This window comes from Notolepis coatsorum, assembly GCF_963971535.1.
Source record: "Notolepis coatsorum genome assembly, chromosome: 2".
NCBI classification, from domain to species: domain Eukaryota; kingdom Metazoa; phylum Chordata; class Actinopteri; order Aulopiformes; family Paralepididae; genus Notolepis; species Notolepis coatsorum.
Window position 1 is genome coordinate 143,372,901 of NC_140166.1, and position 20,927 is coordinate 143,393,827.

Below are 20,927 nucleotides of genomic sequence, written 5' to 3' on the forward strand. Positions count from 1 at the left end.
CACGGCTAATGTCAATGGTCGTAGCACAAGCTAACAGCTAACTCTAGGCTAACTGATAGCATCAAGCTAACGTTCCCAGCCGAGCGAAAACGAGCAGCTAACGTCGTAGCTAAACAGCTAACTGTCTAACAGTTAGCTCAACCCGGCTATCGCTAACCACTAGCTAACGCAGAAGCAAGCTATGCGGCTACCACTGAAAAACTGTACAACGTGAGAAAAGCAATACAGGCCAACACTTCAGACAGCCGCTGTGTTTTCCTCTTCTCATACGAAGAGAGAAGGGAAAAAGAAGGCAATACACGTCCCACTACAGACAGACAGTGTTGCCATAGCGGTGCCGGCAACATAGCCGACTTGAGCATGGAGATATTCTCATAATGAAACACCAAGCTCACCTCCCTCGCACCAGGTGCTGACACCAGGCCACACACCGTTAGCTACTACAACAGCTAGCCGGCCCGTTTGGCTCCCGAGAGAGAGAGAGAGAGAGATATCCACGGCGGGAATAGAATAGTGCATTAAAAACTCACCAAACGTCCAAGAGGATGGAGACAACCGCGTGGAGTTGACGAAGTTCATCTGCCGAACGACCGTCCTCTTCATCTTGGCATAACAATGCTGCACGCGCTCTTTCTAGGTTAGCTAACGCTAGTTAGCCTTTAGCTAAGCTAGCTACTAGCCGACATCATCATGGCTATCCCGACGGCGTGTTGCTTTCTAACAGCGGAGGAGTGCAAGAATGTGACAATTTGACCATGTGACCGCGGCAACGCGGGAGAGCGGCAGTGCGGAAATAGGCTGTCTATTGCCATTCTCTAAGACAAACGCTAACCTTAACCAGCTCCTTAACAGCGCCTAAACTTAACCGTTCTAACCTTAACCAACTCCGAAACAATGCCTAACCTTAACCTTAACCTTAACCATGCCTAACCTTAACCTTAACCATAGAAAGAATATTGCCATTCTCTAAGACAAACTCTAACCTTAACCAGCTCCTTAACAGCGCCTAAACTTAACCGTTCTAACCTTAACCAACTCCGAAACAATGCCTAACCTTAACCTTAACCATGCCTAACCTTAACCGGCGAAAGAATACACGTTAAAAAAAAAATATTTGATGGGATTCGAACTTGTCAACAACGGACCGCAGGACCGCTGCGCTGCCAGGTGAGCTGAGCTTCGAATGAAAATCATGGCGGATTAGGGCGGTTACATAATGCCGCAAGCTCTGCCGCTCCGCTCCGCGCCTGCCGCGGGGCGTGTCGCAGCCAATCAGGGAAAACGCGGAAGCAACGGCAGCACTGCTCCGCTGTTATTAAGCAATAGGCATCCCGACGTTAGCACTCAATATAGCCTGACTGAACTGTCTTAACATGCAACAACTTTCATCTTCAGTCCATCTGCCGAATGACCGCCCTCTTCGTTTTGGCTGGCATAACTAAGCATAACCTCCAAAGCTGCACGCGCAAAATAGTCAAACGCAGCTGACGCACGCCGGCGTACACATGATGTAACCCCTCCCTTAGTTGAAACCAATAGTATGTGCAGAGCCCCAGAGCTCCAATAGTGAGTGTCTGCAGAGCCGCAGAGCCAGGAACATTCTACAAACGTGTCTAATGTGAAATATATAAGCATATAAGCAAAACTAGATTTTAGGTCTGTGATGAAAAAGGGCCTCGCGGGAAGGGGGGCCTCGCAAAAAAAAAAAAAAATAATAATAATACATTTTTTTTTTATTTTTTTTTTTGTGCGAGGCCCCCCTTCCTGCGAGGCCCTGTGCGACCGCACTGCTCGCACACCCCCTGAGGCGGCCCTGATGGGCAGGGTAATATGTGACTTGCTCTTACAAAATCAGTCACATTGACCCGAAAATACAGTTTGAGATGTATACACAAATGAAAAGATGAGAATGTTAGCTTTCCAATGATACAAATATCATCTTTCTACTCCAAATATCAAGCAAGTTATGCCCTACTACATATCGGATGTCACAAACATATTGTGGAGAAAAATCTCGTTATTTCATGCCAACCGTTGAGTGCCACGGACGAGAAATCTAGTTTTTTTTCTCGTTTATTTTTTTATTAGCGATTTCCATTAATATTTCATCAATCTAGCCTCACGTTACCACTGGAACTCTCTCTGAGCTCCATTGGGAAAATACCACCCCCTATCGTCTCCATGTGGTATTGCAGCCTTTGGAATGGAGTCAATGAAAACGGACATGGAAAAAAAATCCAGCTTCCACATTTTACTTCTCAGGCATGTAACTCAAGCCGATTGGATTCATTGTGGCCCATCAGAACAGCATGGAATCGGTGTTTCGACCACCCAGCGTTGGATCAATAAACGCGCTCGATATTTGGAATGGCGATCAGGAATTGGAATAATCTTTTTGGAGAACATCTGATCTGAGGTAAGGAATCTATTTTACCAGTCTTGGGATAATCAGAGCTGTTTTCACCTATATATCAGCGTGTGCCATATGTGTGTGTGTGTGCTGATCAGGAAATGGATAATCGATTTTTAAGCCTGCTTCTATAGCGTGCATAAGTACACGTATACTATCGATAATCTAGCATTTATTTGAAAACGATTCATAAATAGGCCGAAAAATGACAGCGTGTTTGTGTATTACAGTAAAGCGCGATTCCTGCAGAATCTTTAATTTTTTCTGAAAGTTTAAAAAAACTAGGGTTTTTCAAAATGGTATAAAACGGAAATGAACCAATTAAAAAAAACAATCCGTTAACACAATGTTGACTGCAAACAAGTCATTGACAAGCGACGGTCGCCTTAGACACACAGCCATAATTTAGGACATAGTTTATGCGTTCACAATGCGAGTGCTCAGTCATTGAATAGAGCGGTGGCACTCAACGGGGTAAATACATACGGAGGCGTGGCACTCAAACAGTTAATCATGAGTCTACGTTGGCTCTTTGGAAAGAGTATAATAATCCCAGGGAAATTAGCAGATTCATCACATGAAGGCTTTTATTTTCTCAGACATTTCTGTTTTTTGTGAATCTGGGTGCCGTCACACTAACGTCTGCTGGGTGCTCTGGTCTAGACATACAGACACACACTGGCAGGAACACTGCAGTGCTGGTGGAGTTCAGAGAGGCCGCCCACACACGCACACTCTCTCTCTTGGCTGCCGTCCTGAAGAGTTGATTAGCTTGTTCATTAACATGCAGAGCTAATCCGCCCGGCGACTGAGTGAGTCTGGTGTGGAATAAAAATAGACTTAATCCTCGTCACTGTATCACCATAATCTGAACGTGTGAAAACACGTAGTCATCAACACGTAGTCATCATACTGTGTTAGGACCATGTCACAATATGTGACAACTAGGGGTGGAACTGTTTACAAAATCCACGGTTCGGTTCGTATCACGGTTTTCGGTTCGGTATACCTTGTTTTTTATTAACACAAGAATACAACGTTTCAGTTATTCTCAAGGACGTAGTCATGCAAAAACTGAAAGAATGAGGCAGTTTGACATCAGGCAGTGACCGGTTAGAGCTAGGAGAGATTTTGGTACAGCAAGAGGGGAGGCATTGCTGATTTAAACATGCTTCTCGGGCTGTACCGAATGTCATTTTTTAACATTCGAAGCTTCGATTGAAGTATTCGAATGAAGCTTCGAAAAAAATAAAAAGACTTAAAAAAAAAATACATTATATTTTATAAACTAAATCCTCAATTTGAATAAAGTGATTCATCTGATTAAATGGGTCTTTTTCTTTTATTAAATCAACTTTCTTTAAAGGGGACATGTACTGCTATTCCTAGCACTATTTGGGCAACTTTACACAATTCCTGTGAGTGTATTGAAGACATCTGTAAGTTTTTTTTTCAAAAAAAATGCATTGTTTTATATTTCTAATCAAGTACTCAACCATTATTTTTCATCTTCAAGATTTCAGGCTGTTATGGCCTGGCTCCGCCCATAAGCACTTTGAGTGACAGTCAGTCCACACAGTCTGCGACTGGTAGACAGAGAGAGATAGAGAGAGAGGGAGGGGGTGGGAGGGAGAGAGGGTGGGAGAGGGAGAGAGAGATCTTTTTTTCTCTGCCTCGCGGCAGCTTGTGGGGGGGGGCCCTCCCTTCCTCCCTCTCTCTTCCTTTTTTTCTTTCTATCACTCTCTCGTTCGGAGGTGTGTGTGGCGCGGCAGGTCCCCCCCCCCCCCCCCCCCCCCCCCCAAGTGCTCCTGAATGCTCTCTCTCTCTCTCCCTCCAGAGTGCACGCAGAGTATGAGGAAGTGGTTTTCCACTCGCTGTGTACAGTCAGTCTATGTAGATTGTGGGCGGGCATTAGCTACAACCACAGAGCCAATCACATCACTGTCTGCTACCCAGAGCCTGAGTAACGTCATTCAGGCCTTCAAATCAGGATGGCCTAATTTACTGGAGAAGGAAATTATCTGAGCTGAATCAGAGCAATCCTCCAATATGGTATTTAGACACTAAAACACATTGATACTAACTCCTATTACTATAATACAATGCTAGAGACTGAAAAATGACGTTTATAGTACATGTCCCCTTTAATGAATATAACTCATCAGTTTCGTCAACATAAATAATCCAATAAGGGCACGGTTGGTATGAAAGTGATGGTGACGTCTTAATATTATAATATTAGTGTAGCCTAATCTTTAACTGCAACTGTGAAGAAAACCCCCATTGGTTTAAACGGATTGAATAGACAAAAAAAAATCAAAAATAAAAACATTTCATTAAAAATTCAAATGTTGATTTAGAATTCGAATGTCAACATTATGATCGGAAGCATTCGGTACAGCCCTACTTCTCATTTATTTGGTAAAAAAAAAAGTTTACAGCGGTTTGCCTTAAATAATGTTTGGCACACAAAGACTGAACTGACTGAAAAATATAGGCTACATTTGTAAAAAGTATTAACTTAGTGCAAACAAACAAAATAATTAAACCTTTCTATTTGTGTGGCCACATTAGACAAAGGCCATCAACATAAAGTATGCTCAACCAGCACTAGACTTTCATTTCTTTAAAATAAACACAAAAAAACAATGTCAACAATGTTTAAATTCCCTGATTGTCAGTTCTTAACACATTGGGCCCATCATTGTACCTAGTCTGCCACCACTGTAAGCCTATGGAGATGTTTACCTTCTTTGCAGGTGTAATAATGTAAAGGTCCAGTCCAAATGTTCTTTTGTGATGTTTATTTCACGCTGTCAAAAGCAATACAGGTCCAGTGCAACACACAGTTGTTACTCATTATACTACCTAAGTAGGTGTGTCTCATAGGACACTGCAGGTGAAGGTCTCACTGACGTAACCCGGTGAACCCACATTATAACAATCCCTTCCCCCATAGTCTTGAAATATCATTGGTATACATTTTTTAAGCTTAATCTCAGCTACAAGGTAGGGGGTAGACTGCCCCTCCTCCAGACACCCAAGGGGATTATTCTGCCCCTGCATTAAAATAAGTGGGTGCCTGCCTAACTCTACCTGGATAACGACGTCCTATTTCTGGACCCGGTTCCGGAGGCCTCAGCACGACTGCCTCGGGTGCAGGAGGTTCCGGAGGCCTCAACACGACTGCCTCGGGTGCAGGAGTCTCTGACCCTGGATGGACTGCTTCTTGTGGTGAAAAGCTCTCCTCCGGTAGACTTGCTGGCGTGGTGTTTTGATCATAACATGGACGCATCTGATCCTGATGACGTCTCACCAACTTGCCGTCCTTTTGTGTCACCCTCCAAGACACTGGACCGGTCCTCTCTGTGAGTGTTGCGGGAATCCACTTCTGGCCTGAGTACCCTCTCACATAGACGGAGTCAGACTCTGTGAACATCCTGTCCCTGACATGCTTGTCATGCTGCTCTTTTTGTTTGTCCTGATTTAGTCCAACTCTATTCGCTAGTGAAGGACGCACTAGATCCAACTGAGTTCTGATTCTCCGGTTCATGAGTAGCTCAGCTGGCGTATCTCCGGTTGTGGTCTGAGGGGTTGATCGGTACTTAAACAAGAACCTGGATAGCTTTGTCTCCACACTACCCTCCCCCATCTTCTTGATGCCCTCCTTGAACACCCGCACTGCACGCTCAGCACAGCCATTCGAAGATGGATGGTATGGTGCTGTTGTCACATGCTTTATGCCATTTTTTCTTAGGAAGTGTTCGAACTCTGCACTAACCAGACTTGGTCCATTATCACTAACCAGGACTGCTGGGATTCCATGGGTGGCAAAAATGCTCCTCAATTTCTCCACTGTCATGGATGAAGTAATAGACTGCATTGGGTGAGCCTCAATCCACTTTGAATAGGCGTCAATGACTATTAGAAACATCTTTCCATATACTGGCCCACAAAAATCCACATGCAGCCTCATCCAAGGTTGGTCTGGCCACTCCCACGGGTGTAAAGGTGCTGCTGCTGGGGCGGCTTGGTTCAACTGACACGAATGACAGCTGCGCACGGCTGACTCTAAATCTGCATCCATGTTTGGCCACCACACATAACTGCGGGCCAATGTTTTCATTCTTGAGACCCCTGGATGAGCCTCATGAAGCTCCTTGATCATAGTCTGTCTTCCTTGTGGTGGTATTATCACTCTACTTCCCCACAGGATGCACCCGTCCTCCACACTCAGTTCATATTGTCGTCTCGTGTAAGGCTGTATTTCTGGGTCTGTGCTCTGTGAGGGCCAGGAGCCCTGCAACAACCACTGGTGGACCCTGGACAGGATAGGGTCCCGACGAGTCCAGTCTCGGATGTTTTTTACCTGCAGTGGTGTACCATTCATATGCTCCATAAGCAGCACCACCTCTTCCTCCTGTGGTACATTTCCGGGCTTTATGGGCAGTGGGAGTCTGCTCAGTGCGTCTGCATTCCCGTTTTTTGAGCCCTCCTTATACTCCAAGGTGTACTCATAGGCGGCTAAAATTAATGCCCATCTTTGCATTCTGGCTGCCGCGAGCTGTGGGATGCCCTTACTCTCTCCCAAAAGGCCTAGTAGTGGTTTGTGATCCGTCGCAATAGTGCAGTGTTTTCCAAACAGATACTGGTGGAATTTCTTTAGACCAAAAATGATAGACAGCGCCTCTTTCTCTAGCTGTGAATAGCCCCGTTCTGCTGATGACAGTGACCGTGACATGTATCCGATTGGCCTGTCAGAGCCATCTGGAAACCGGTGTGATAATACTGCTCCGACGCCATAAGGTGATGCATCACAAGCCAAGTAGAGCGGCTTTGTCTCATCAAAGTGCACTAATAATGTTTCAGACTGGAGGCACTTTTTTGCCTCCTCAAATGCCTGGGTCTGACATTTTCCCCATCTCCATGGGATCTCTTTTCTCAAAAGCTTGTGTAGTGGCTCCAATATGGTCGACACATTTGGCAGGAACTTGTGATAATAGTTTAGCATGCCCAGAAAAGACTTTAACTGTGTCTGGTCAGTCGGCTGTGGGGCATTTACAATGGCCTGTACCTTGTCAGCCACTGGTTGAATCCCTTTGTGGTTGATTCGGTAACCCAGGTAAACCACCTCTGGTACCATGAACACACATTTGTCTCTCCTCAGACGCAGTCCTGCAGCTGAGAGTCTCTTCAGCACTACCTCTAAGTTGTGTAGATCAGGGGTTCCCAAACTTTTCAGGCCAGGGCCCAGAAAATAAGGCGTCAGAGAGCCGCGGCCCAATGCACATCGTCAGGCTTTTTTTTTTTTTTTTTGCCAGGCAACCGATTTTTTAAGCCAAATATCATTTCAATCCTATTAAGTTAGTTATTCATTTATATGTGCTATTTATGAGAGGGCTAACTTGTTGCAAAATAATAATGATAATAATAATAGCCTCATTAAAATACTATTGTTGCTTCGGTTGTTTTCAGCGTTTTATGTGCATAATCTGTTATTTAGTTTGAAATGTTCGTTGAAATAAGTAGATTTTTCGTTTTTGTTTATTTATTAAGTTAATATAAAACCATATAGTCACATTTTAGAATACAATATAATAGAATTTTAGAATACAACTAGAAACACTGTCCTGGCCTGCTTCTAAGTTCAGTGGCCTGACAAAAAAATAATTTTTTTTTTTTTTTTTTCTTTTTTTTTAATCATCTCGCGGCCCACCCGTGGCTGTTCGCGGCCCACCTTTGGGTCGCGACCCCGACTTTGGGAACCACTGGTGTAGATGGCTGGCATCGTCGTCACCGGTCACCAGAATATCATCTATTCTCACCACCACCTGGGGAAGGCCTTGTAGTAGGTTATCCATGGTGCGCTGGAATATGCCTGGTGCTGATGACACCCCATAGGGTAGCCTGGTGTACTGAAACAGACCCCGGTGGGTGTTTATTGTTGTGAATTTCTTAGATTCTTCATTCAGTGGGAGCTGTTGATAGGCCTGTGACATGTCCAATTTTGTGAATTTCTGTCCCCCCCCTAATACCGCCAGCAAGTCCTCTGTTTTAGGAATAGGGTAGTTGTCCAACTTGGACACTGGATTCACTGTCACTTTATAGTCCCCACATATTCGGGTTGTCTTGTCTGGTTTTAGTATGGGCACTATGGGAGCTGCCCACTCTGAAAAATCCACAGGCTCAATTATGCCTGCCCTCTCCAATCTGACCAACTCTGCCTCCACTTTCTCCTTGAGAGCATAGGGTAATGGCCTGGCTTTAAAATACCGTGGCTTGGCTTCTGGGTCCACATATATCTTGGCTGTAGCCCCTATTAAAGTGCCAAGCTCGCCTTTAAAAACATCCTCATGTTGTGCTAGCAGAGCATTTAACTCCTGCTGCTGACCTATCTGTAGTCTGAAAATGGCTCTCCAGTCTAGCCGCATAGCTTTGAGCCAATTTCTCCCCATCAGATTAGGCCCCTCCCCTTTTACCACCAGCAATGCTAATTTCTTGGTCTGCCCTTTGTAGGTGACTTGTGCGTGCATTTTGCCTAACACTCCTACTCTGTCTCTGGTGTATGTGTACAGTTTTATTTTTGTTTGATGGAGTGGCCCCCCTCCCATCTTAGTGTAGGTTTCCTCACTCATAATAGTCATACCTGCACCAGTGTCTACTTCAAAGTCAATGTCATGTCCATTCACCGACACTTGCTCTCTGTATGGCTCCACTCTCTCTCCATCATCCAGATTATACAGATTGTGTGTATAATCCTCCTCTTCATACTCCAGTGTGTGGGTTGCACCCAGTCCATTTCCCCGGTTCTGTCTGGGCTGTCTGACCTGCCTGGGGCTGTGGCATTTTCGAGCTATATGTCCGCGTCTTTGGCAGTTATGACAAACTGCATCTATGAATCGGCAATCCGCCGGGCCGTGATTTCCTCCACATCTGTAACATCCGATTCCTGCCGACGGTGGTCTGCGCTCCGGTGCTGCAGGTTGTAGTTGTAATTTATGAATGGGTCCCTCCACTCCCGTTTGCTGCAGCTCCGCGATATCTTTAGCCGCTGTTTCCATAGTGATGGCCAACTCAATAGCCCTGGCCAACGTGAGTCTGTCATCCGGTTCTGTTAACAGACGCCTTTGAATGCGATCGTCATTTATCCCGCACACCAGTCTGTCTCGAATCATGTCATTTAACGTAGCGCCAAACCCACAATGTTCAGTGATTCTCTTCAGCTCGGCTACAAATGATGACACAGACTGTCCTTGCTGTCTCGTTTTCGAATGAAATTTAAAACGCTCCACAATGGCACTGGGTTTAGGCGTGAAGTGATCACTCAACAGTTTCAATAGCCCCGTCAAGTCCGAATCTCCTGGCTTACCTGGCAGACACAAATCGCGCAGCAGAGCGTAGCTTTTTCCTCCACATACACTCAGGAATATGGCTCGCTTTTGTCCTGCATCTGTGATCTTGTTAGCCACAAAGTAGAATTCCAGACGTTCCACGTACTGCTGCCAATCATCTGTTTCTTGATCAAACTCCTGGATTTTCCCATACGTCGTCATTTTTCTAACGTTCGGCTAAAACTCCAAGCTGTTTAGTTTATCCTCGTCGCCAATGTAATAATGTAAAGGTCCAGTCCAAATGTTCTTTTGTGATGTTTATTTCACGCTGTCAAAAGCAATACAGGTCCAGTGCAACACACAGCTGTTACTCATTATACTACCTAAGTAGGTGTCTCATAGGACACTGCAGGTGAAGGTCTCACTGACGTAACCCGGTGAACCCACATTATAACAGCAGGGCTATAACTTTTTTAATTTTATTTCTATATTGACATTACTATGGCCCATTCAACATCGATTATCTATCGTTCCGGATGTGGGAACGTTATATTTTTTCATTCATACATTGTTGTGTTAATAGCGTCGAGAATATAAATATGTTTTCAATCTTTTCTGCTGTAATTCCAAAAACAGTAGTTATAGGCCCTGACGCATATGATAGATTATCGATTGGTGTTTCTTTCCTATACACGCTATATTTAAAAAATCAAATGTATATGATCGTATACATTATGCTTCATCATGCGTGAAGGAAGGGGGGGCGGGGTCGTTTATAATTCCTTGATTGTCAGTAACGGCTTTATTTAGTATGGGTTGATATATTGATCAGACTGATTGCAAACAAATTTGCAATCGGGCTGAAAATAACGTTAGTGTCCTCTTACCGTTCGCCGATGAGACTGGAGGAAAAATATCCCAATTATTTGACGCAGATCTCCTAGATCCATTTCCGGTTTGTATGGCGCAATAAACGCCGAAATCATATCGATTATTGCGTTATGAAAGCGATCCTAATGCACTCGAGTGTTTGTCTGGAGTCCCGTAACAAGATATGACTGCCAGAGGGATTTCCTCGATGCACCGACCGCCACTTCCGGTTTGACGTGAATGTAACTCGCCCGACCATCCAACAGGTTCCAGCTGGCTCCCGGAGGGAGGCTGGATGAATTATGAATGCCATGGCGAAAAAATTAAATATTGATCCCAAAAACGTGTTAGGCTGTTGTTGTCGTTCAACGCATGGCGGGCAATAACGACTTACGCCGTTTATGGCGACCAATGTGTTAATGGAAATATTAGTTTTCCGCTTGAAATTAAAGTGCAGTATTTGAAATACAATGAAAGGAATCAAAAGGACATTTTCACTGTTATTTAAAATAAATAATCAAACTAATTAGAAGACCATCAATATAAAATGCAGCATAAATCAAACTAACACACACACTTTACTGTTTCAAAACAACACTGCTCTGTTCATTCTATTTTTAAAATACGTACATTTATTTAGACTAACATTATTTAAATATTGAGTGCAACACCGTAATTGTGAAACTGGTGGATTAACGTAATTCACCCACGGAAGTTGGAACTGTCTATGGGTTGGGGGATCCGCACGGACAATTTAGCGTGTGGTACCTTCAGACCTTCTCGACTCTACCTGAGTCGAATCGAGTTGATATCATGCAGTGGAAAAGCGGCAATATTCCCGGTTGGAGTTAGTAAACACAATTGTATGTTAGCCTTCTTGGATGTTGAATAAACGCCTAGCATTGTCTTTCAACATCCCGCCTCTCAGACTCCCATTTTCTCCTCTGCTAGCTATGGTAAAATTTCATTGGCTGTATTAGAGCTGTATAAAAGTATTCTGTACTTCTGTATGACAACTAATAAAGAAACTTGAAACTTAAACGTGCGTTGTACTGTACTTGTAGCGTCACAAACCGTGCTAACGTTATTGCAAGATGTGTGTAGGCCTATGTAATGTTAATGCCTATGTTTTTAAAGTCGTAATGAAGATTGATTTATATTGCGCTTGCCATTTCCACAAACTGACTAGTTATGCTGCTGCTGCCAGCAGCCAGCGCGTCACCTCTCCCACCTCCGTGCCAAATGAAGATTTTATTTTTTGCGCATCCCCTGAACCAAACAATACACACATGCCCGACACGTAGAGGTTGCCTGAAACACACTCCTACACAGAGCTGCCTTTATGCCTGTACGTCACACAGCCTGAAACACACTCCTACACAGAGCTGCCTCTACGCCTGTACGTCACACAGCCTGAAACACACTCCTACACAGAGCTGCCTGTACGTCACACAGTCTGAAACACACTCCTACACAGAGCTGCCTCTACACCTGTACGTCACACAGCCTGAAACACACTCCTACACAGAGCTGCCTCTATGCCTGTACGTCACACAGCCTGAAACACACTCCTACACAGAGCTGCCTGTACGTCACACAGCCTGAAACACACTCCTACACAGAGCTGCCTGTACGTCACACAGCCTGAAACACACTGCTACAGAGCTGCCTCTACGCCTGTATGTCACGTAGTTTTGAAAGGAAGTGGGTTTCACTACAGTATCACTTTGAATTGGGTGTATATACAGAGTATCACTATTAGCCAAAATTAAGCTTGTCTGAGTGTGCAGTGATGTAGTTAATCAGAAGAGTAAGTTAGACTATAGTTCTTGTTAGGGTAGCGTCAGATCTTGAACCCAAGAGCAGAACACAAGAGGAGAGGAGAATGAGGCGGTTTAGGATGTTACTAGGTAGGTACCAAGCAGACAGGGTTTAAATGACAGAATGTGCGACAGGAGAGAGCAGGGTCACTCCGTGTGATTCCCAGGAAACGGCCTGGCTGGTGGTGTCTCAGGATGGAGCGAAGACAGGTTAGGAGTTAGGACAAGGCAAAAATAGAGACGGCGTAAGCAACAGGTTCTAGTCCTCGTACCCAAGCAGGTGAAGCAACACTCGGACGAGGAGTGGCAGGGACGCAGGTCTCATATCCAGGTCTGGTGATGATCTGACGAGCCTCAGGTGTATAGGTTGCTCCATGGAGACAGCGTGTGGAAGAAGGGACAGGACGCTGCCCATATAAGGGCGTAGAAGGCAGGTGAGAGAGAGGCCCTGGCTGTGGTTGTAACAGTTCTATGTCTATTCTGCGCATGGAAACCAGACCTTTATGGCTGCGTTCATCATCGTTTCCATGGACACGGTGAATACATTTTATGAAATTGTATTATTTAACACATTTTTGGTTCTTATTCATAAAAGAGACCAAAAAGATATGGGGGGAACAATAATATATTCATTATGTTAAAGGTAAATATTCTGAGTCTAGGAAACACTGGTTAGTTTACTTCCTGTTTGGGCAGAGATATGTGACAGTGGAACGTCCTCCAGTCTTTTTTTTTTTTTTTTTTTTTTTTTTTTTTTTTTTTTTTTTTTTTAACAGTTTATGTTTGAGAAACCAGTTGATACAATAATCCATAAACTGTCAATCAAGATTGTTTGAAAAAAAGATTGTGTTGCTAGGATACAGTAGCAATGTGTAATTCGTTTTTCCATTAACACTTTCAGAGCCTTTGATTAACCTTGATTTACCCCGTTGAATGCCACCATCCACTTCAATGTTAGCGTTAAAAACGCCTAATCTATGTTTTAAATTATGGCTATGTGTTTAATCTCCCCGTCAACATTGTCGAAACGGATTGTTTTTTAATCGGTTCATATCCTTTTTATAGCATTTCGAAAAGCTATCGTTCTCTCGAAAATTTCCGGGAAGATAGAAAGATTCCCTCATAAACGGCATTTATTGGAATATTCTCGAATACACTCGACACGTTGTCATTTGTCGGCCTATTTATGAATCGTTTTCAAATAAACGCTAGATTATCGATAGTATATGTGTACGTATGCACGCTATAGACGCGAGCTGAAAAATCTATTCTCTTGTTCCCGCAAGATCACACACACACACACACACATGGCACATACATAGGGGACACGCCGTTATCTCAGCGAAAACAGCTCAGATTACCCCAAGACTGGTAACATAGACTCCTTACCTTAGATCAGATGTTCTCCAAAAAGATTATTCCAATTCCTGATCGCCATTCCAAATATCGATCGCGTTGATTGATTGATTGGCTGCTGTGAATATATAATCCAGGCTGCTTTCCGTCCCGCGATGACTTCCATGTTGATCAGACGGCTTGACAGCTCAAGGAGCCAGCTGGCTCCGCCTCTACATATCTACAGATCCCAGATCAGTCTAAGCGACTGACCTGCAGTTACACAGGGATAGACGATAGGGGGCGCTTTTTTCCATTCTGAGCTCCTGTAGGGGCTGGTGTACCAACGGGAGACTCAGTTGATGAAATATGAATTCAGATCGCTAATAAAAAAATAAACCGATATTTGTCGTCGTGGGCACTCAATGGGGGGGCTGATAAAACGAGATATGTCGTCCGTGGCACTGAAAGGGTTAAGGACACACCATCCCTGTGGAATTGTAACCCCCCCCCCCTCCAAGTACGACTCTTATGTCTTCATCTTCTGTTATGTGACGTTATTTCCATCTCTTGGAAATATACAAGCTTAAATTCATCTCCGGTCTCCGTCTGCGGTTGGATAATTGAACATGAGCGGTCTATTCCCGGATGCTCATTGTCGCCCCCTCTCTGGAAGTGCTTCTGTGTCTGCACAGTGTTAGCAGATCCAACCTGTTGATTATTAGACCACTGGAAGTTCATCCTGCCCTTTACAGCCATGGGCTTGTCTGGCTGCTCTGTTGAGATGCCACATATATGATATATATATTATTATACATAACAGTCTTGTGTCTGTCTGCTCTGTTGATATGTATGTTGCCACATATATGATATATATTATTATACACAGCAGTCTTGTGTCTGTCTGCTCTGTTGATATGTATGTTGCCACATATATGATATATATTATTACTAGGGCTGGGACTCAACTACAGAAAGAATTAAAAGTAAAAAAAAAAAAATGATGCATTTAATAGCATGATGATTTTTCTTTATTGTGTAAGAAGAATGTTACCTTTCAAAGGAGACCAGACTCATGCATGTGCTATAAGTAGGGATGCTCGATATTGGCTTTTATACCGATATACCGATATTGTCCAACTCTTAATTTCCGATACCGATATCACATTTTAATGCCGATATCGGCCGATAATATCGGTAGGCCGATAATCATGAAAGTGTAGTGCCGAACGATAGGATAGACAACGCTAAACATGTATTAAACATCAACTCAACGTCAACACTGTTGATGTCGAGCTAGTTTGCCGACAGCAATGTAACAAACAATATGGTTCGTGCGGAACCCTTATCCCCAACACAGTTCCGTGTGTGATTATGTTGAGCCGTAGTAGAAAAGACTCACGCACATCCAAAGTATAGTCACGGGTGCTTGACTCAAATAGATATGTAAAGTTGTGGGAAAAAAGTCAGCACACTGTCTGCAGTGTTCTCAAGTTTAATATAATTTAACACAACGTTTCGGCCTGTGGCCTTTTTCAAGTGTCACCAACATGTGAAAAGGGGTGGGGTATTATACATACATATTAGGGGTCAAGGTTGAACCAGGTCAAGGTTCAAATCAATTAGCCTATAGGCTACAATTTTACAAAACATACTTCAGCTCAAGTGCCAGAACATACGGTACATAGTTACAATAACAGTAGTACGGTAGTTAGTAGTTAGATGTAACACACCTTCACATGCAAAATAGAGAAAAAATATATATAATAAGAAAACTTAAAAAACAGAAATTAAAAAACAGAACCAGACAGAATGTGTGTATTTACAGGAAGGGTTTAATGTCTTCATTCAGTCGAAGAGCCACCACAAAAGATGAATCCAAAGTTTAATCCAGTAAGAATATTACTATGCTATATATAGTAGATTACATTAGCTAAATGTATTGCCCTTTTGACATGTACTGTAGCCTACATATTCATAAACATGAAAGTTTATTTGGAAGCATTTTATATTCTGTACTTAGTTTGAAAGTGGTCAGACATTTCCCTCTGTGTAATACAGTCAATATTCACACATTCATAAATAACACTTACAGAAAAGCTTATTGTGCACTGTAATAAAAGACGTTTTGTTCAATGGGGGATTTTTTTATGTACCGTATACCGTGAAACCGTGGTCTTTTTGCCCAAGGTTATCGTACCCTCAAAATGTCATACCGGCACATGCCTAGTTTACACTATAGGCTACACTACTAGGTCTACACTATACTATAGTTTAAGGCTACTTTCACTGTTTTACTGCATTACACACAGTACTGTTATATTGTAGTTTTTTTATCAATACAAAATATATTACATATATATTATTGGTGCTCCTTATTTATTCTTATTTGCAGATGATTCAGCTTTGCTCATCTCCCATAAGGATCTGAGTACACTCCAAAGAATGCTAGGAGAGGAACTCTCAAAGGTTAGGAATTGGCTGTCTGACAATAGGCTCTCACTTCACTTCGGATCTAAGCCCAGATTAAAAAAGGCTCCTGAACTCGAGCTAGACTTAGGGTCTGATGTTATAGCAGCAAGAACGGCAGTGAAGTACCTGGGCTGTATGCTGGATGACAGTCTGGGGGGGGGGGGGAATGGCTTTACAGGTGCTGGGTAAGGTAAATGCCCGCACCAGGTTTTTGTCTAGAAAGGCCAATCTTCTTGACAGGGAAAGCCTTAGACTACTGGCCAACAGCCTGGTGCAGTGTCATTTTGATTATGCTAGTGTAGCCTGGTTTGAGGGACTGTCAGCTTCATTAAAGAAGAAACTACAGGTGTCACAGAATAAGCTGATCAGGGTTGTGATGGGCCTAGGACCTCGTGATCATGTTGGGAGGAGACATTTTCAGGAGCTCAACTGGCTACCAGTTGAGGCCAGAGTAGCCCAGCTTAGGCTCAACATGGTACACAAAATAATAAATAACAGGGCCCCCAAATATTTTAGTAACTATTTTCCTAGTGTTAGTGAATCACACTGCCACATAACGAGATCTAGCATAGCAAACCTGCATCCTCCAAGGTGTAGAACAAAGATGGGACAGTGCTCATTTGCTCACAGAGGGGCACAGAAGTGGAATGAGTTGCCTTTGATCACCAAACAGATCGTGAACCTGTATAGTTTCAAGGTGAACGTTAGGAAATGGCTCCTAGAAAATGTCCCAGAGTGACTAAGGAAGGTTCTAGTTTTTAATGTATTGTAGTTTTAGTGTGTCTGTAAATTTTGTATATTGTATTTGTATATTTTATTAATAATGTTGTTTTTTACTTTTTAATTCTATTTTTACCAATATACTGTAGGCTGATGGTAATATGTGTAATACATGTTTATGTAAATACCATGTGCTGATGAGACCAAGGACCACAATGGAAATAAGTCTGTGACTTTTTTGTGCTATCCTTGATAATTTTAGGATGCATGACTTGTTGTAACATGTAATGTATTTTAATAATTGTCAAATAAACTAAACTAAATATAGTGTGTTTGTTGTTGTATCAGGGTGTAATATAGTGTGTTTGTGTTGTTGTTTCAGGGTGTAATATAGTGTAGGGCTGCACGATTTTGGGAAATAATCTAATTGCGATATTGCGATTGCGATAAAATGTGCGATAATTTTTTTGAATTTTTTTAAGCAGCCCCACAGAGGTTTATTGTAAAATGCAGCTTGCATCTGGCCTATGCGGTGGGTCTGTTCGGGACACCGAGCCTGAACATTTTTCTTTTTACCTGGGAATCGATACCGGTACCCAACGGTACCTTTTTTTCTGTACTTTACTCTCCCTCTCTGAAGTCTAAACTTCACAACACACTATCTAAAACCCCATACCTCCGTCTCCCAAACCGTTCCTACAACAATAACAACTTGCAAAGGAGATCTTGTATCTCAATGGGACTTCCTGGTTAAATAAAAAAATATATATAATAATAATAATAATAATAATAATAATAATAATAATAATAATAATAATAATAATAATAATAATAATAATAATAATAATAATAATAATACCGTAATTCCTCTAATAGTAACCCCGGCTTGTATTTGTTTCAACTGTAGCGGGTACCAGGCTTGTATTAGGAGGAGGCCTGTATAAGAGGGAGGCCTATATTTCAAATTTTCAAACGGATCATAATGAATAAATCAACATTTTGTGTCAGTTTGAACCCAGTAAAATGTACTGGGTTCATTTATTCAAACCAAGTACTGTATGAAATAGTAAACAGTGCAATTACAGGTGGTCACTGGTCATTTCAACGTTTTCAAAGTGAAATCAAGTAACTAGCTCAGTATGCAGCTCAGTATATTAGTAACCCGGCTTGTATTAGGAGGCCGGCTTATAATTGCTTAGCTCAAGAGCGCACCCGGCCATTAATAGAGACCCGGCTTGTATTTGAGACCCGGTTACTATTAGAGGAATTACGGTAATAATAATAAAAAAATGCGTTTTTTGTTTGTTTTTTGATTTGCTAATTGCATCATTTCAAATCACGATTTTTATTTAAAATCGATTAATCGTTCAGCCCTAATATAGTGTGTGTTGTTGTTTCAGGGCTCTGGAGACCAACAAGTACAACCACATCACAGCCACCTACTACCTGCTGGCTGAGAGGACCCTGAGGGAGAAGCAGGAGAGGGAGGTTCAGACGCACAGCTCCAGCCCCAGTAACATCAAGGCTCAGTTCAGGTAACACGCACGCACGCACGCACGCACACACACACACACACACACAGACTCAGACTCACACGCATACATGATGACCTCACATCACATACATGACCTCACATCACATACATGACCTCACATCTCGGCGTAAACATGACAGAAGGCATCTTTACAGGCGTCTGAAGGAAGCGTTAATATCTCGGTGTTAAACATGACAGACGGCATCTTTACAGGCGTCCGAGGGAAGCGTTGATATCTCGGTGTTAAACATGACAGACGACACCTTTACAGGCGTCCGAGGGAAGCGTTAATATCTCGGTGTTAAACATGACAGACGGCATCTTTACAGGCGTCCGAGGGAAGCGTTGATATCTCGGTGTTAAACATGACAGACGACATCTTTACAGGCGTCCGAGGGAAGCGTTGATATCTCTGTGTTAAACATGACAGACGACACCTTTACAGGCGTCCGAGGGAAGCGTTGATATCTCGGTGTTAAACATGACAGGCGCCATCTTTACAGGCGTCCGAGGGAAGTGTTCAGGCATGCAGTGCTCATGGGACGGGGTTGCACGGTGTACCAAACTTCTTTGAGCAGGAGCACGCACATGCACGGATGTGCACGTGCGTGCACACAAGAATGTTCACTCGACTCTGCGCCAAGTACCCACCTGGCTACTTTGCATAACAATAGCTCAGGTCGTCAGGTGTGTTCAAATACTACAGTAATTGGACCATTCACACAAATCCTGTGAATGAAACGTGTTACATTCCATTCCTAGAGGCAATTAGGCATCATCTTTATTCACGAGGGAACATTTATGCACATGCGCGGGAGCACGTGACGTCATTAAAACACAGTGCAACCCCTTATGAAATCACCACTGCACCACTGGAAGCGTTGATATCTCGGTGTTAAACATAACGGACGACATCTTTACAGGCGTCTGAGGGAAGCGTTGATATCTCAGTGTTAAACATGACAGACGGGGCGGTCAGGTGGCGCAGCGGAGATTGCGTTCGGCACCAACGCTGGGTTCGCGTGTTCGAATCCAGCTCCCGGCGTTGTCACCAGCTTGGCTGGCCGTTCACACTAATACAATTGGCAGTATTGGGGGGTGGGGAAAGCTGGCGGGTGGGTCTTGGGTGTTGTGGACAGCGACCCTTACAGTTTGGTCGGGGCGCCTGCTCAGCGAGGGTAGGATCTGGAGAGAGGTAGTGCGGCCTCCCACACGTTACACTCTCCCAGTGAGAATCTGCGCGGCCAGGCTGGCTGCCGGCTGGCTGCACATGTGTCGGAGGAAAGCATGTGACAGTCTCCGGCCTCTCGAACCAACAGTAGGCGAAAGTGCGCAACGACCAGGAAGGGGATTGGGAATTGGCATAACGACTAACATTGGGATGGGAGAAAAACGGAAAATGGAGGGGGGAAAAGATAATACAAAAAATATTAATATTGTATAAAGACAGATGGTTTTAATACCGTGACAATGTAAGTGTTTCACATTGTAAAGCCCACTGCTCAAAACGTCATCTAGTGTCTGAATGAACTCATCTCTCTTCTCCCTCTGTTCTCATCAGTCATGGCGGTTTGAAGACCTGAGGAAAGGGTGTAAATGAATATGTCAAACCTCCTTCCCCTGGGCCGCCCTCGAGGCGTTAGTGCATCGCACACCTACGCGGCCGCCCCGGGTTCGCTTCCCGCTCCTGGTGACATTTGTCGCATGTCTTCCCCGCCTCTTCTTCCATTCATCCTCTCCTCATCTGTCGGTCACGTCTGACCATGAAAAGCAATAAATGCTAAAAAATAAATCTTTAAAAAATAAAACTCCTCCCCCCTCCTATGATACTGTATAGTACGTTATATCATATTACATTATATAATCATATTATAATTCATTTGTATATTGAACTATATTTGCAGTATATACTATTATATTATGGTACTATATTATATTGTATATATCATGTACTATATATTTCATATCACATTATGTATGTGCTATACTGTATGTGTGCTGTACTATATACTATTATATATGCTATTATATACTGCAGGTATACTGTAATGTGTACTATATGTGTGTACTGTAATGTGTACTATATGTATGTACTATATGTATGTAAATGTAATTTTTTATTTATTTTTATAAATAACGAAACGTAAGTCTTCAGGGGAAGGGCCCGACAAGCCTAGTGCTTCTCCCTAGCCCTTTTCGGACAATTGGACAATGCTGCAATAGCAGCTGGTAAAACTTGGCAATTTATGGAATGACCGTTGTTATGTGTCCAAAGTAGGGCTGCACGATTTTGCGAAATAATCTAATTGCGATTTTTCGGACAGATATTGCGATTGCGATAAAATTTGCGATTATAATAAATAAATAAAAATATAAGCAGCCCCACAGAGGTTTATTGTAAAATGCAGCTTGCATCTGGCCTATGCGGTGGGTCT

At 43.1% G+C, this 20,927-nt stretch overlaps 1 protein-coding gene across 1 annotated transcript in view; it reads left to right on the plus strand.

The window, feature by feature from the left end:
* snrka (SNF related kinase a) overlaps nt 1-20,927 on the plus strand; it is a 101,661-nt gene that overhangs the window by 72,639 nt on the left and 8,095 nt on the right. Inside the window, exon 5 of the mRNA XM_084307677.1 lies at nt 18,359-18,493. Within this exon, the coding sequence (XP_084163803.1) occupies nt 18,359-18,493 (135 nt within the window). The remainder of the gene's footprint in view (nt 1-18,358; nt 18,494-20,927) is intronic.